This window comes from Pelecanus crispus, chromosome 11 (genome assembly GCF_030463565.1).
Source record: "Pelecanus crispus isolate bPelCri1 chromosome 11, bPelCri1.pri, whole genome shotgun sequence".
Lineage (NCBI taxonomy): Eukaryota > Metazoa > Chordata > Aves > Pelecaniformes > Pelecanidae > Pelecanus > Pelecanus crispus.
In genome coordinates this window covers 16,930,741-16,949,129 of record NC_134653.1, presented here as the reverse complement: position 1 = coordinate 16,949,129, position 18,389 = coordinate 16,930,741, and the positions used below count along the sequence as shown (strand labels likewise).

Here is an 18,389-nt window from a genome sequence, read left to right as displayed (position 1 = left end):
TCTCTAAGTTTTGTTGGGCATCTGTTATCTCTAAGCTTAACCAAAGTTGTTTATTTTTATGGTTGCTTAATGCCATTTGATTCAGTCAAGGTAGAATACTTCAGTTTGTCTTATGGACCTTTAAAAACTTCAGTGGCAGTCCCTGTTCCTTTCCTCAACTCCACCAACTTAGAGACAGTAGCATTATCTCTGCAGAAGAGAACTCAGTGTTTTGCTCTTTCTTAGCTATCCAGTGTTGTTATTTTAAACACGTGTAACTAGAGTGAAAGATATCAACTAAATCATCATCCTGTCATTTTTCCATTTCCATTTGATTTTACCACTAGAGTCTGGAGCGGGAGTCATTTCTGATCTGTGTAAACTTCTTGCCAGGGGGCAGTACCTTAGCAGTTTTGTGGTCTGTTTCATTTCTAGGCATTTCTTCTCAATGATTGAATATGATTTTACTTACAGAAATGATTACTAGCTGAGATAAAGCACTGAATTTTCTTCCCTAGCCATCTCCCATGAGAGTTATTGCATCATTTATTACTTCTAAAACATCCACCTATAGGATTAGTCTTCACTGAAGAATTAGGAATGTGTGATACTTAATAATACAGAATGGGTACAAATCCCTCTCTGTGGTTCCTGAAAGTGTAATCATAAATCTATTTGTCTGGACTATTTTCTTTGTCTGTGTTCCCTAGGAGTAATTCATTATAATAGTGATTGATAAACTTTTGACGCTTAGGCTTGCTAAATGAATTAAAGTAAGATGGGCTTATAAGGTAGTGAAGCTGGTCTCTAGGTATACTGTCATTTCTTTGGGTGTATAACCCAGACATAGTTTCACAACCATGTATGTGCTTCCAGTGAATGTCGGTGTGGTCATAAAGACATGGCTTAAGGGTAGCATGGTTTCTCCTTTGATTATGACTAGTATTTTGATGATGTACTACTCAGTCCTTGGCTACTAGAATAGGCACTGTCAGCTCAAGTCTCCTAGGGAATGACACCAGTGGACCTATTTTGTGTGCCAAAACAGGTAATAGTTGGTATTCATATCCCATCCATCCTGTGAGAAGGATGTTTTTGTTCTAAAGTAATGTTTATACTACAGACAAGTAGCTCAGCTGCATCAACTTCTGCCTGGGATTTCAACTACTGTTTTTCCTGGTTTAGAGAGACCTGGTCACATGAATCTATCACAAAATACTCAAACAATTCTGAGACCCAAATACTCAGCAGTGGTAGCATGGGTCCTACCCTGTCCCCTTTTCCTACTTACATTTGTAGCATACATGAGTGGCCTTCTGGGCAGTTGCTTAGAAGAGATGGATTACTTAGGAAGTGAAAGATGCTTCTAATCCTGTCCCAAAGCAGTGACTGAATCAGACCATGCTTCTAGCATTGTAACCTCACGACAGTTCACCCTCAGTGCCAGAAGAGCCCCATAGTAATCAGCACCAATGCTAATGACCGCAAGGTGTTTCTGGAGTTACTTAGGAATAGCCTAATGGCATAGCAGGAGCTCTAGTTGGAAGGGCTTTTCTGCCAGACAAGATATTACATATCTTGTTTCTTCCTTTCTCCCTCTGTTCTTAGTCCTGTTTCAGGCCTAAGAGACAGGTACTTTGTGCTGAAGCAATAGAACAACATCTTGTTCTTGCTCTGTAATTTTATGATCACTCTAAATTGACATAAGAATACACTGTTCCCCCAAAAATGGTTATATCCTGTGCCTGTTCTCTCCTACCTGCTTGTACCAGCATTTGTGCAATCTCATGGTGAACCAGATTGCACAAGTGAATACAATTAAAAATAATCTTTCTTTTATGTTTTTCCTTGGTTAAAACTTGCCCATATCAATTCTCTGAACAGTTCACTGCATGAGTGCATGTAGCATTGTCCAACCCAAAAAAGAAAATGTGGTATTGAGAGTTGTAATGACCAACCTGATCTAATTTTGAAGTAAGCCCTGCTTTGAATGGAAAGTTGGGACTAGGTGACCTCCAGAGGTTCCTTCCAAACTAAATCTTTCTGTGATTCTATGACCTTTGTAGGATGACAGCTTCTTTTATTGGTGGTGCTAGTTTCTGCTGGCTTAGGGTGACCATTAAATTATGGCTTAAAGAAAAAAGGTTTTGCATCAGCTACTTTTCTCCACTGAGAAGAAATGGAAGCTGTAAATCTGTCTTGGACATAGGAAATGAGAAGCCTTTATTTAGGATGCTATTGAGAGTGTTGGTGATGTCCTTGCTCCATTGAGGATGCTGATGTGACCTGCAGGATGTTTGTCTCTTTGTCTCAGTCAAAGCATCTTCTCAAAAATCTGTTGTTCCACTGTAAGGTGGGACTGTTTCCAGCACAGGAACCCTTAATTCTGCTTGACCATACACAGAATTTTTGTAGAAGTTCTGGAACCAACTCCTCCTTGCCTTAGAAATGAAGGAAAATGATTGTTTGTCCTTCATTTATGAGTTGTACATGAAGAATCCTTCTTTGCACAGTATGTTAAATACCTAATAAATTCTGTTTATCTGCCAATACCTTATGTTTCCTTAGTTTGAGAGTAAATACACACAATTCCTTTGTAAACCCAGCATATCACCTGTTTTTCACTGGGACCCTGTCTATCAGAGTCTGCCTTCAGTAGTATGGATTCTGGGCTCAGCTGGCTTCTCAAGACAGCTTACTGTCTACCCAGCTAGGAGTTAGAATGGTGTGCACCCCTATTCTAGAACATACTTCTTTCATATCAATGAATGTGGGGCTTCACTTGCTGTTAAGCTAATGTATCTTTAAACAATTTATTCTCTTGAATACACATGATGATGACTGTCCCTGAACGGGTTCAAAACTCCTGCTGCTAATACACAACTAGCCAATATCTGGAGTGGAATGCCTTTTCAGTTGTTGATACCATACATATGTCAAAGACTTAATCTTCTGTCCTCATCTGGGAAAAAGAAAAAAGAAAAAAAGAACACGAACTAAAGTGTATATTGTCAAATACTGTATTTCTATTTTCTGTCTTCTAATTCTTATCTCTACGTTCTGAAAAAGCAGCGCAGCTAGAAAAGAGTGAGTTGCGAGAACACAGCACACAGACTGCACCAAGCAGAGTACAACGCAGAGGTTGGCTTCAGGTAATAAACAGTTTGAAAGAATGCCTCTTTAAACTAATTCTTAGATTGTAAATAATTTTAGGGGAAATAGGTTACAAGTAGTAGATAGTGGGCAGTTGGGACTCTTGTAGAATCTGAGTCTTGATTTGGTCTGGATACTGAGTGACAATGTGAAATGATACCCTGACCAGTTTTGTGTCCACTTTGAAGCCTAAAGAGGCAAATCTCATTGAAAGGGTCTGGTTTCAGTGACATCCATCACAGAAACTTTTGTAGCCTTGACATGACTGGCTCAATCTGTCCTCCAGCAGAATAGCTGTTGCTTGACATCTCTGATGGCAAGCCTAGAGAGCTTATCTAGTGCAAAGGATGGAGAATCTCATTTTGGAGACACATCCCTGCCTGTCGTTGCTGTTCTCCATCCTGCAATAGTATTAAGGGACACAGAGGTGTAATTTGCATAGCTTGAGTTGTAATTTGTGACAGATTCTTGTAGATCAGAAGAGAGGAAAATGCATATAGATAATAAAAATACCCTGTCTATAAGAAATTTGGAGCCATCAGCTACATATTTGTTGGATCACTGAAGAAACCTCAATGGTCTTTTTTTCTTTTGGCCTAAAGAAGGATCTAACTTAACCTGTCAAGGAGTATGACTTAATTAGCAGAACAAATGTGAATTCTGAACAACTGAGACATGTCACCCAAATCATTATGCTACTTGATTAGCAATTGCCCTGGCTGGACAATTGCTATTGTGACAGGGGATCAGGGGTCACTGTCACTGTGGATCAAGTGTTCATGTCATGAAGGTTTTCTTTCAGCAAATATTGCACATTCAAGTTTAAAGGCTGCTTTACTTTATTTATCACCCTTACTGCTTAGTTTAATTCATTTTCTCAGTTGCTATTTCTCTCAATAGATCAGTGCTTACATACTGGCCTGTCAGAATTTGTTCACTAAATTTGCCAAATAACCTATGTCATTCTAATCACAAGAGCCAAATGAAGAAGGAGGTGTCTCCTCTGACTGGATTGGAAAGTTAGCTAAATATAGGTAGCTATACTAAAAACTATCTACTACTTGAGACTAGCTTAGAATGATGCCTTAAGTCTTTTATGCAATTGGATGGGAGGATAGCAGAGTTATAGTATCTTAATGAATAACTGGAATTATTTAGCTAAGGAAATGTGCAACCACTGAGTAAGATGCAGGTTGTGCCAGACAGCAGTTTACTTTCCCAGTAATTTTCCCTGTGGCCTTTTCGGATAGCTAAAGGACCTAGCAATTTATGTTCAAAACTGTCAAACTCTTACTGTCAAACTTAGGCTGTGCTAAGGTATGCTATGAGGCAGAAAGATAGACTTGTTGAAAGAACACATGCTATCAAAAGCCAGGTTGCCTTAGGATCTTCTCTCTGGGACATCTCTGCTCCTGGCACTTAGAAAATGGTAGAGGAGTGTGTGAACACAGGTAACTAAGTTTAATATCATTGCACAGACTTCTGGATCACGTTACCTTTAATGAAACAGTCCTCTTCCCATCATTCACTTATGAGAATTCCTCCTATGGAATTTGTCTGCACAAGAGTTCAAAAGTGGGGAAAAAAACATTACTTGCACATGACTTTGTTCCTTGAGAGAGGTATATGCACTTCCTGCTTTGTCTTTTTGGAGTACTGAAATTCTGTGGTATGGAAAGATGAGTTTCTCAAATCTTCTACCCCTCTTTAGCCATGCTTGAGTAACTGACAGTGTGCATACTTTGATTGCCTCCTAATTATGAAGTAAAACAAATTAATTCTAACCACTTTTGCAGCCATGTCTGACATTTACAAAGGCAAAGAAATCTTTGTGCTTGAATGCTTAAGGCATAACATTTCCCCCTCATTATATTATACACAAGATTATACATCTTCAAAAAATTGCAGTTACTTCAAGTAGTCACTTTCATACATAGACATCACAGAATCACAAAATTATTGTGGCTGAAAGGAAACTCCTGAGATCATCTAGTCCAATCCCTGTGCTCAAGCACATTCAGCTAGAGCAGGTTGCCCAGGACCATGTCCAGTCAGGTTTTGAATACTCTACAGATGGAAACTCCACAACCTCTCCAGGAAACCTGTTCCAGTGTTTGATCACCCTCACAGCAAATTTTTTCGTCTGTTCAGATGGAATTTCATGTTTTTTTTAATTTGTGTTCATTGCCTCTTGTCCTGTCAGTGACCAGTACCTGTGCAGTATTTATACACATTGATGAGATCCCCCAGAGCCTTCTCCCCAGGCTGAAGAGTCCCAGCTCTTAGCATCTCCAGCAGAGCACCTTTGCTTTTTGGCTCCTCAGTCCTGTGTGCACTCTAGAAATCTCCTAGATTGCTTGAGCGGTGCTGTGTTGTCTTTCCAGCAGGTAACAGGTTTGTTAAAGTACCCTGTGAGGACAAGGGTCTTTGAACTTGCAGATTCTTCCAGTTTTTTGAGGAAGGCCTCATCTACTTCTTGATCAGGAGGTCTATAGCAGATACCCGCTATAACAGCATGCATGCTGGTCTGCCTGTTAGTCTTGACTCCAAAGCTCTTGACTGGCTCCTGACCTGTTCCTTGCTCAGCTCTCTCTCACACACTCCAGCTCTCTCTCACATACAGGATGACAATTCCTTCTCAGTCTGTCTGTCTTAAAAGACCCTGTGCCTCTATCCATCCATTGCAGCACTCCAGTCTTGTGAGCTATCCCACCATATCTCTGTGATCCCAGTGAGGTCATAGCCCTGTAACTAGAGACAAGCTTCTAACTCCTTCTGTTCATTCCCCATGTGTTTGTTCTCCATTAGTGTAGATGCATTTCAGAGAGGCACCCAAGCATGCTGATTCCCTAGAAGAGGCTTGAGAGGGTTTTTTTGAGGTTGTTCCACCAGCACTTCTTTACATGCTTGCACTTTAAGTGATTGCACTTCAGCTATTTTGTTGATTAATATGTCCCTACTCCTGTCTTTTTTTCACTCACCTGGTGAGGTGAGGGGGTGAACCCCAATGGGCACTCACTTTGGTGCCAAATACATGATGGGTGCTGGGCCTCACCCACTCTGGGGATAGCAGCAGCAGGTGAGGATTTTGACTAGGACAGTTAAACCATAATGCAGGGGCCCAAAGGTGAGCTCAGGGAGGACAGAAACCTTCTATGGAACAGAATGGAAAAAGGTTGCTTGATCTAGATATTGTTATGTAAAATGTGATGATTATTCTTTTTGTACTGCTGATAGCACAAAAAATGTCAAATTTCTTTGAATGCTTCTTTTAACAGAAAACTGTGGAGATTAAAACAGAAAAGGGGGCTAAACTCTGCATTAAACCTCCTCTTAAGTACTCTGAGGATTTTGAACCTTACGAAAGCTTAAGCGTGGAGACAAATGGTGATGATCCTCTCTGTTACTCCCAGGTACAATTGGCAGTTGCCTTCTATTGTTCATGGTAGTGTCAACTGAAATGTGAATGGGCCCAGGTATCAGTCTTGACTAGACCGTGCAAAAAGTGTTTCTTTCACTACATGATTTTGCATTGATGAGATATCACATAAAGAAGGAAGAAGTGAAAAGAAAAACTACTTTGAAAATGTAATCTCAGTCAACAGCACTATAACATTTTAAGTCCTAATTTAAAGAGGTAGAATATTGTCTCTGTTGGATAGAACCAAGGTATTTCATGCAAGGAGACTCTTTCAGTTCACTTAATGGTTGTCCACATGAACATCATTCTTGGCTATCAGGTTAGAGAAAGCTTAAATACCAGCTTTTTCTGGGTTTAGGTTAGCTTTTGAATAATCGTGCTAAAATTGTTGCATGTCATTGTTTTACCTAACAGAAGTCAGAGTAAAGTTTTTTAAAATATTATAATCAATACAGTTGCTTTCCATCAAGGGTTGTTATTGTATTGACTCTGTTGTTTGACAGTTCAGCCTTCCATTTGGTTACTAATTGCATTTTGTTCTAGTACACTTCACAAATGTCCTGTCCTTAAAAAAAATGAATAAATGAACAAAAATTTATGAATTTTTTTCTGCCTAACCAATTAATGACATCAATAAAGCTTTTTTTTGGGTAGTGGAGTAGCATCTGTATATGAAACTGTCTACAGATCTTACCACTTGACACCAGACAAACTTCCCAAGCATATTTTTCTAGCTTGCATCTTTCTTTCCTATATTGCTTTTGAGCTCATGAATTTTTTTGCTCTACAAACCAGTAACTTGTTTACAGTGATGGATATTTATAATCATTTATGTGTAAGTAGTAAGCTAATAATTTTAAAGCAAAACCCCACTTTTCTTTGTATTCTATATGGAAATACTTTTGGTTTTCCTGAAGCTATAGTGCCTTTTCTTGAATGTCTTGTTAGAATACAGATGTCATGAGGTTTCAAACTAAGAGAAAGCCTGTACCATTCCTTGTCAAATAGCTAGAAATACTAATCTTGACTGTCATAAAGACATGCTCAATATCAAGTCTCAAGTTGCTTATAGACCTTCTTTTGAACCTAAGTTTGCCTGCTCTTTGTAATATGTTTCTGTCAACATGGATTTCCTAACAAGTATAATCTGTAGCAGAAGAGCAGCTTGAAGCTTTCATTGCAAACTGAACATACACTGTCACAGTTCATTTGTACCTAAGATAGCTTCAAGTTTTCATTTTACTTACACAGTTTGCTTACCTATACTTGTCTCAAAACTCTAGTACCAACAAAGTAGGAAAAAGCATTTAAGATATGCAAGGTCTTTTCGTTTTACATTCATAAAAACAAAAGGCTCTCCAGCATTGTCTGTGCTGTTTATGGCATATGCTGAGAGAGGCAGGGCAGTTTTTTTCAACAGTAAGTTTCAAAATAGATTAATTTTTGCCTAAAATCCTGTTACAGAGTGTCCAATTAAAAAAATCTGTGCAAACTGGAAGCTTAGTTCATTAGACCACAGGTCCTTTCTACTGTTTTTTAAAGTACAGACGTGTACAAGACAGGGCTATTATTATCTAGCCAATTGCTTATAAGGAAGTTGCTATTACATTAGCTTTGTAGTCCTGTGAAGGCATTTGGAAAATCTGGATTGCAGTTAGTCTTCAAATAGCAAGCCAAAATCTAACTGTGTGAGACTGGAAAAATATATGCCCTTGCCCTCTCCATTACTTACCTCCTGTTTGTAACTTATTCCTAAAAATTGGTTTTGCACATAAAAATTCCTTGGCCTACAGAATTTTCCTGCAAGGATTCTGATGAGAAGGAACAAAGGAGTTGTAGGATGACTTTTCTTTACAAGTCCTCATCAGAGGCATAAAGACATGACATAGGAATGTGAATATTTTTAGCTGCATCATGGCTCTGAGTTCATGAGAAAATATTTCTTTCTCCTAGGGGAGGAAGAGGCAACCACAATGGTTTATTTTAAAATACATGTTTAAGCTTTTCTGACAAATCTGTTTGAATTGTACTAGAAATTGAGAAGAAGTTTGCAACTCAGTATAGAAGAGAAAAGGATGGAAGAAGACTCTTTCAGTGATGATTATGACTCTGTTGAAGAGGATGTGTTTTCAGAACTATCTCCCACTGAGGAAACAATTACAAGCTTTGGAGGCCTTCAGTTGCATAGCAGTAGATCACTGCAGAAAGACACTTCTGAGCATCAGGTTGCTGGGAGATGCTCTGGCCTTGATTCTGGTGCCCTTACTGTGTTGGAGTTCAGCCAGGATCAAAGCAGTAAGTCTCTGTGTGTTATGCACTACTACAGTACTGTAATAATCCTTTGAGAGCATTACTTTTAAGGGAATCACTGCTTGGTTAATCATTAATGGTTACTCCATACTCTCATGAGTTTTCATGGTCTCCAGCAAACCTGTTGTTTTAATCTCCTGATTTGGGAGACTTGCATCCTGTTTACTACTACGTTAAGAAATTTTTTGCAAAGACAAAGATATAGCCCTGCTTAACCCACTTGCATCACCAGGCCTAGACACTTGAACTAAGATTGTCACAGACTGTCTGTGAGATTTCTCAAGAGATTTTTTTTTTTTTTTTAATATATTTTTGAACTGGTTTTGCAGTAATGCAGACAGCCAAATCTTCCTAGTCTCAACTTCCTCCATTTCACATCCTGGGTGCTGGATACCTGTCATCATAGCATGTGTGTTGCGTCAAGAGAGGCTTTGGAAGGTACCCAATTTATCATTATAAGTCCGGTCGCGTTCAGTACACTGAACTATCACGATTACGGATGCACAAATAACGTAGGCACCTTTCGTCTAGTCGTGCTGCATGAACTATCATGGCTAGACCAATAAATCAAAGCAATTTATTAAAGCAACAGACACACAGGTTCTTTGGATTACCGGTGATAAATTCACTGACTGCAAGGCACATGCAAATACCAAAGCTTTGGATAATACAGATGCATCAAAAGACATAAAAGTGACTCTATAGAGGTTTCTAAGTTTCCCGGGGAGGCACTTGGTATAACCAAGTGTTAGATTCTTACCCAAAGGCGTCCCGATGCCGGGGAAGAGAGGCTCAGCCCGTCGACTGATCCCAGAGGTTAGAGTAGTACACAATGGTATCTTCCCTAACATCCCCTCTCTCTTAGGCTAATTTGTAGTATTTTTACCATTCAGGTGGAGCTTGAGGTACTCTAGTCATACATACTTTTGTTACGATTGGTGTAAAACTTTCTCGCTTCATTTTAAAGGTACAGGCTCGGAAAAATTCAGAGCGCAGGCTCAGTGAGGGGTGGTCTCACCTTAGAGGCGGGTAGATTTTGGGATGGAGGTGTGTTTTGGTATTATAATGATATTATAATGAGCAAAGTTTACCAAAAGGACAGCATTTTGTCAAAACCATGACAGTTTGTCGGCTCAGGGTATCACTTATGCAGCTTATCAGTGCCGTGGTGCTCTTCTGAGTCCCTTATCACAGAGCTTGCCCATGGTGTCTCCACACCACTCCTCCCTCTGGACAACTCCCTTTAGAGCCAGTGCACCAGGCTCCCCTGATGTTGCCGACATCCAAGGCTGCAGGCTTAGGGAACTTCCTGTGGGATAGATTCCTTGCATCCAGCTGCATTCCACCCGGAAAGCTTCTTCAATGCTGTGCCTTTCTTGAAATCATAAATCTAAGTCTAATGTCTAAGTCACCTCCAGCAATTACTCCACAATGTGCTATTCAGCCCTGATGAAAGATGTGTTAATTCGAGAAAACAAATCTATCTGACTATGAGCCACTTCTTTTTGTCAGGTCTTCTCCTTTGCAGACCTCAATGTCCAAACCCAAAACCAGTCACTAGGTCTCAAAGATGTTTAGCTTGTTAAAGGTAGAGAGTTCAGGCAGAAACCAGACCTGGACCTACATTCAGTATTTCTCAAAATTGCCTTTCTGTGCATTTCAGGTACATTCATTGGTTTTGGTTTTTTTGTTTTGTTTTTTCTTTGTTTTTTCCTTATCCATAGTTAATTCCTTAACCTAAGAGGAACAGCCTTTGAATGAATTGAGTAAAGGAGTGTTCCTGTCATTATCATACAGGTGAATGTAGTGTGAATGAGGAGAGGTGGCAGAAGAAGAGATAGGAACAAGGGATGGAGCAGCAGTGAGAACAAGATCTTTGGGAGAGTACATGATTTTTTTTTTCCCAGAGAGAAGTTTCAAAGCTGTGCTGCAAACAATGGAGACATTAATAATTCCCAAATAAAAAAGTGAACAAGTTCTTTTATGAACTACACTGGGCAGCCCCCTCCCCCTTTGAAACATCTGAATAAGACAACGTTTTTGTCTGTATTTTAAGAATTTATTTTGGTATAACTATGTCAATAAGTGACTCAGGACTTCTTTTTTATTTTTGCTTTTCTTGACAGTAGTGCAGGTAAATATCTGGTAGAGATGAGATATATTGGTACCTTATAATGATATATTTTATTCTGTTTCACGAAGTCAGTGCAAGCCATGCGTATGTACTTCTACATCAATAGAACAGTATCAGTGAAAGGGAAGGAGGATGGAGGTTATCACTTTAACTATACCAGCACAATTACAGTGGCAAAATTTTAGCTGTTGAGATCCAGTAAGTTTTCCCTGGTTGGCTGCTCCTAAATATCTCTGACATTGATTATTTCTGTTCCCTTGTTATCTTGCAGAAGTGAAGCCACTACAAGCTCTCTCGGCGAAAAGAAAAGATAATGCTGAAATGTACATTCCTGTCAGACCAATCATGGTAAAAAATAAAATCACTCGGCCACTCTCTGCTGAGTTCTTGCAGCAGGAAAGACGTGAAAGAATTTGTTCTAGTAAGAAATAAGAATTTATAATGTCAATAAGGAGAGTTTTCATGCGTTTTTCCCCTCTGGCTCAGGTGTAATTTCAGCACACATTTATCATGATGTGGTTTTTCTTAGCTGTGGTCCTATTTTTTTTTTGGTGGGTTTTTTTTTGTTTGTTTGTTTTTGTTTTTACCACCTCTCAAGTGTTTTAACTTAAGTAAAATTGTGAGAAAGTCCAGAGCCTGTATAGTTAGTATACTTTAGTCTTCTGCTACATCTTTACTACCTTCCTTCTCTTTTTACTTCCACAGCATAAGACTTTTTCCTCTCCCTTTCAGTCCTTGTGCTTGCTCTTTGTTTCCCACTTTCCTCATGGAGATCTATTCCCTATGGCATTAACAGAAGTGCGTCTTCTCAAAATCAGCAATTGATGCTTTGGTGGAAGATTTTAACACAATGCATTTATAACAATAAAGGCATAGTTTTCCACAGCACAGCAAAACTAGCTCTGTTGCTGCTTGGGACTGTACTTGAATTACACCTTGAACACTGCAGATCAGTCTCCAGTGCTGGGTAGGTATGCCAGTATCTAGTACTGTACTGGAAAATGTGTTTCCTGGACTGGAGAACACCATTTTGAAAGCACTGCTGCTTCTTCTAGAAGTTGGCTGCTAAGGTGTGGTCTTTACCTGGGCTGAAAAAAAAAAACCCAACCAAAAACCCAAACCCCAAATCTAGGGGCTGAAGTCAGAACTGCAGCTCTTATTTCAACGCAGCTCTTATTTCAGCACAGTCCTTAACTGAACAAGTCTGGTGAACTTGAGTTTTGAAAGGTCTGAGATAAAGTTTTTGGACTTACCATAATCTGTGGTTAAGACACTCTTTTCAAAAAAGTGAAATCCAGATGTGTCCCAAGAAAGCAATAAAGCTAATGGTTTGAAAAGTCAAAATATTGCTATCTTACTTGGCAGAAAACCAAACTGAGGAAAAGAAGCTAGTTCTTTTTGGCTTCAGAATAAATCCTCTTTGTAGCTTGAGACCCTCACCCACCATCTGTCTGAGCAGATGCTTGCTTTGACCATTTTCCAAAGATGTGTGTAGCATTTTCTCAGGTTATAATAGTGCTTGTTAGAACTGTTTCTGTCCAACTATCACTTTAAATCCTTAAATTAATTTCATTTCACAAGGATGGTTTAGTATAGAAAAATAAAAGGGATTTTATTCTGTCCCTGTATTTGCGGAGATGACTAATGCTTGTTGAAAGTTTTTATGAATGAAAATGGCATAGGCCTTAGAGTGTGAATGCCTGCAAATCTCAATTAAGTTTTAACTTCCTGTATTTTCAAGGTAGACTTCATGTTACTAGCATCCACTGCCATTTCATTCTCCTGCTTAGTAAACCTCACAGCAACACTATGAGCATGCTTGCATATCAGCCTGTTCTTCATATTTTCACTTGATCTTAATGTCTGTGCAACTTTGGTCTTGTCTCTTCCCTTGACTTTTGAAGTCCTTGAATATGGCCACTGTGCTTCTCTTTTAGTCCAATCTCAGATCCTCTGTTGTTAAATTTTATTTCCTTTCTTTTAAACCTGTTTATAGGCTGTGGAATTTCTATTTCTCCATGATGTTTGGGAAGATTGGGATGCATATGGGCATTTTAATGACTACTTAAGTGATAAGGTCATTTATTTTGCCTTGCAAGTAGCAACTCCTGACTCGCCTTGTTTTGCTAGAAGACTCTGGGGATTCCTCCAAAATAGGTGAACACCCCAGTTACATTGAAAAATTATGGCGTGCTGAAATTATATATACTTCTTTTTTCAGTGAACTGTTACAAGGCATTTCCATTAAATATCTGAACAAACCAAGTACAAAAAATCTTAAGGCATAAAAATTATGTTTCTCATTTGTCAGTTTTCCTCCTCTTATGATACTGTTTCAGCTGTTGTCTAAAGTAGATGTGACCTGGAATCTTAATATAAAACCAAACTGGAGCAATTCAGCCTCTCTTGGGATGGTTACAGGCTGCTAGCAAAGCCCTTTGTCAGTAACTGAATTGTATGTTTCAAATGTATGCTGCTGTAATGTTCCATACTTATATGTCCAGACAAATGAATATTCCATCCTTCTTTTGGTGGCAGGACCATTAAGTCGACCAGAAAGACCGCTTTCAGCAACTCGAAAGAGTGTGTGTGAGAAGGATCCTGATCTCTCGGTTTCAGCTGTGGTTAAAGCAATGCAAATTGAAAATGAAGTCTTGCAGAGAGATCTGCAAAGGCAGACAGTTTCCACAAGCCCTCAAAAGGTATGGCAAAATACAGAAAAGTGCTGTTTGATCAAGTAGCAAAACCCCCATGAATTACAATCTCTTATACATTAAGTTTATGTATGAATGAATGGTGATGCCTCTTAAGTGTAATTGCATTTGTATTATTCTTCCATAGGGTGGTTTTCTTTAATCTGCTTTCTCAAGATAGCATCCCACAGCTTACTCTTGATTTCAGGGCTCACTGATAGACCAGTCACATGATATGTCTATACAGTCAAATGCACAGCTGCAGGCCCAGTTGAGCCATTTTCATTCTGGAAGCTTCTTAAACAAGATAATGTGTGATTTACATACCAATAAATTCTACCTTCCTAACTGGACTCATTAATATGGGCACTGTTCCCTGTTAATACATGCTCTGCTTTTGGAGCAGAGCTGTCATGTACTCTACTGGCTCTTAGTGAGGAGGAGCTAGTATGGGTTTTGTGCACCAATGTATGTTCATCTCTTATCTCCAACAACCATGTTTAAAAGCAATTAAAATCTCATCTTATAAACAAGGAAATCAACAAAAATCCATTCCCTTCTGATTCAGGTCAGACCATTGTTGCTTGTAAAGTTAAAGAATTGACAATCCTAGCTAAACTTTGAGTATAACCAGTAATTCAGTTCTCCTAACAGAAAGAAAGTACCTAAAGAAATTTGACCATAAACTGAAATTTACAAAATTATCTGTTATGGACAGTGTTCATAGATTCTATGAATAGTCTGCTTCCAGTTTGGTGGTTAGGAGACTCATTTTTATAGGAGGAAAAAGAGATATGCCTAGACTTTCTTGGAGTTACTCATTTGAATTCTGAGAGTTTCCAAGACAGCTGACTACTTTAACCTAAGCTGATGCTCCCTGAAGTTGTGAGTTGATGCTATGATGAATATATATCCACTGTCATCGCTGAGCCAACATTAGGTTTCTGGGGAGTTTTGGTTAGGAGCAAAGATTAAAATGTTCTTTTACTATAGGTAAGTACTTTACATATGATTTCACCATCTAGGTCAACTTTTCAAACTTATTCCTCTTGTTTTTGAGATATTTATCTCTTTGTGATTGAGAGAACAAATTCCACTGAATGTTGTCACATAATGTATCTTCCTGCTAACATTAGGACTAATTTTAATATTGTTGTACTTAAATGAAAAATACTGAAATAATACTTAAAATAGATGTAATTTTACCCTGACAGTTGAGATGGAGTTTGAAAAACCCACTGTGAGTTCTCAGTCTTAAAGCTGACCTAAATGATCTTCCAGAAGTAATTTAATTTTGCTTACACAATTAAAGGACTGTGGAACTTGGCCTTTGATATTTAAATGTATAACAATGCAGACTTTTTAATCCTAAAAAAGTAATTAACTTCTAATCATTTTAAAGTTCTCTTACTCTTCAAAAATTATAGAAATGGAAGTGACCTAAGAACAGAAGGACTGCCATTCCTCATCTGACTAGTTGTTCACTGTGCTGAGTATTCTGTCTCTGACAGAAGCTGCCAACAAATTTTTAAGAAAAATAACAAAGGGAGCAGTGTATATTTACAAATTGGGGTACAGGCAGAGAAAGAGCTCATAGCATTATAAGAACTGCAGGACTTTTTCTCTGTTTTAGATAGTCACTACTGACAGTTCTATATTTAAAAAAAAAATCAAGATTTTATTCTAATAAAACTGAGCTTTTTAGGGGTTTAAAAGTCTTTATGATCCTTTTTTGGAGAAGCAGAAAGTCCAGGCAGACCTGTGCCAAAGCTTTGACCAACTCTGAATCCTACCAAATGTATATGATGAGATTTCAGACATATATATATATGTATTTAATAGTCATCAGAGAATGCTTTTAGGTTACTTTTCTTCCACATAGAAGATCAAGCTCCAAGCTTGGCTTTTTCATTGCAAATCAAGACCAATTCTGTTAGATATCCTTTAACTCAATATAAAGGTACAGATTAGCTAAGGTTATCTCTGATCAGAGCTGGGTCCAAACTCTTATGTGTTGCAGAGATGTAGACTGGTACTCATTGGAATGTAGAGAACAATGTGAATGAAACATGTTCCTCTTTTTCTTACTTAGAAGAAATTTTCTGTTTCATCTGTTGTTTCTGCAATTGGTGAACCTCCAGAAAAAAGCCAGACAAGGGCTGCAGTCACAAAAGCTGTTGAGAGAATTTGTCCTTTTGGAAGCAGGTATATATATTTCCTTTAAGACTAGCTTCCTTTTTTGAAGATATATTTTTCTGTATACTACCAGATGTAGTGTAGTACCACTACACCTGATAATCTTTAGATATCTGAGACATCATGCAAGTATTAACAAATCAGGGAGAAGGTTCCAGCCTTGGGCCAGTCTCTGTGGATCAGGGAACTGCCAACATCTCCCTCTGTTTGTCTTTATATTACCTTTCTGTTACTTTCTCACACTGCCTCAGAACCAGCTGAGAACTGGAGCCCAGTCTTTTGACCAAACTCTGTGTAGCTAAGGTGGGATGCTGCAACAGTTGTCATTCAGCATGGGGGTACATGGGATTCTTCCGTGGGGTGTGTGGGTTCATTCAATCATCTCTTCACCTTTGCACCAACAAAACTATTTCTTAAAAATACAAGAACTATGGGGAAGTAACACATAAAAGAATATGTATGTTTCAGGCAACAGAAGAAACTTCTGAAAGTCCTTCCGGAGCCTGAGAGCCATTCTGCCTGTGATAATGACATATTCCTATCTGATGACAAATCTGAAGTAGATTCCGTGTTGAGAGAGAAGGTTTGTGTATATATGCACCATAACTGATGCTTCCCAGTGTTACTGAAATAAAAGTACATTGAAAGATCTGTATTCCACTGATTCTGCCCCATGCCAACTAATAAACCTATGGCAGGGTAAGAGAAGAGAATTTATCACTGTTCCTTTGTTCTTCAGAATGACAAAGGAATTGGACAAAGAACAGAGAGCTGTTTTCTCCTTAGGCTTTGTAAGGGGGTGATAAGTTCTCTTCTCTTACCCTGCCATAGACGTATTAGTTGATGTGGGGCGGAATTGGTGGAACACAGAATGATTGAATGTCATCCAGATAGCCTTGAGTTTGCAAGCTTTTTGCTTCTGACTCGTCAGTATTGTAGTTTTAACAGTCTTTATTTTGTTACATATTTTATTGTTTTGTCACTTATGTTTATACTGTATTTCGTTTCGGTGCAGATGACAACCAGTATGGAAGTACGTGATGCCATTTATGTGACTATGGAACTTCTTTCTAACTGGGGAAATCCAGTAAACGTGGGCCTGAGCGAGGTGGAATTCTTTGATTTATACAATGAAAAGATATTTGTGTCTCCTCATGATGTGGACATTCGAAATGCTGACAACCCAGGGGATTTGTGCTGCTTGGTCAATAAGAACTTAAATGTAAGACAGCTTAGTCCTGGATGTGAAAATTTCTCATTATAATATTTCTTCAATATTCTATAATAATTCTATAAATTCTAATATTCTATCACTAGGTGGTTTGTTTAGAAACATGAATGCATTTTGAACCTGACTTGCATAACAACTGATAATTAAAAAAAATACAAATATTGCTTATTATTAACAAATTCCTGTCCACAATGTTGCTATTCAGTTACAATTTTGTTTTAGAACAGAATTTGATTAATTTGCCTGACTTACTTAACTGAGCAACTGGGAGGAGGCAGCTTTAACTCTGCCTCCTTATATATTAACTGTGGTATTGTCTTGGATGAAAGAGCACATTTAGTTTTTAAAGTATTGTAATGTAATCACAATATCTGTAGAACGAGATCGCAAAACTTTAAGGACAGGGAATTTCACATTTTTACACTATGTTTGCTGATAAACTTAAGTAATTCTTGTGATCTGAAGGTATAGGAGCTTCACTGCTAACTTCTTCCAGATGTTTAACATGAATTTAAGTAACCTTAAGAAGGAAACATGCTTATTTTCTCCTGTCCTCTTGTTATGCTTTTACCTAGGGAAGAACCACGGAAGAATAAGAATGTGTAGATAGGTAGTTTTGAACAAGAGATTAAGAAAAATATGTGGCATGGTAAAAGTATTTTGTGGCTCTTCTGTGAGATAGTAAGATGAGGAGACATGAGCTGATTACATACTAAAGACAATGGACAAAAGACAATAACTGGTATGAAATTCTGATGCTACTGAAGAGATTAGCAAATGTCCATAGCCCTTCATACAGCCATAATTTCATTTGTGCTGCACATTCACTGTGTGTCCTTTGTCTCCATGGGCCTTCAGAGCTAGGATTCTAGTAAAAATTAGTATGATTTTAGTGGATGACTTAGTCTATTAAAAAATTTAAATTCTAACTCATTTCATGGTAGTGATACTTTTCTGCCTGCAGGGTGAATGAGAATAGGAAGAGGGCAAATATGCATTATTTTGAAATTTAGTTGAAACTCAGTATGGAGTATTATTTCCAGACCAATATTTTTACTTGAAACATCTTTCTTACTGTCTCCTGAAAATTGTAGTTTGGGTGTCATAAATACCAATTCTCCTTTATAGGCCATGCTGTCTGGCCGATGACACTCAGTAGTAGTAGTAGTGACTTTCAGATTTTCTAGATAATTATAAATTATGTAGTAATATATTCATTAAGCCATTATAAACCTGTTATTCTCAGCATTTCTCATACATTTATATATCACA

At 38.2% G+C, this 18,389-nt stretch overlaps 1 protein-coding gene across 4 annotated transcripts in view; it reads left to right on the top strand.

Moving 5' to 3' along the window:
• Nucleotides 1–18,389, top strand: part of KATNIP (katanin interacting protein) — a 66,842-nt gene that overhangs the window by 4,207 nt on the left and 44,246 nt on the right. For 3 of the 4 annotated variants that reach the window (XM_075718399.1, XM_075718398.1, XM_075718401.1), the window contains exons 4-11: nt 3,052–3,131; nt 6,411–6,545; nt 8,587–8,848; nt 11,269–11,418; nt 13,536–13,699; nt 15,783–15,895; nt 16,355–16,469; nt 16,902–17,108. In XM_075718399.1, the coding sequence (XP_075574514.1) occupies nt 3,052–3,131; nt 6,411–6,545; nt 8,587–8,848; nt 11,269–11,418; nt 13,536–13,699; nt 15,783–15,895; nt 16,355–16,469; nt 16,902–17,108 (1,226 nt within the window). Of the gene's footprint in view, nt 1–3,051; nt 3,132–6,410; nt 6,546–8,586; nt 8,849–9,225; nt 9,302–11,268; nt 11,419–13,535; nt 13,700–15,782; nt 15,896–16,354; nt 16,470–16,901; nt 17,109–18,389 lie in introns of those variants that run through there. The other variant, XM_075718400.1, reaches the window with a different exon arrangement.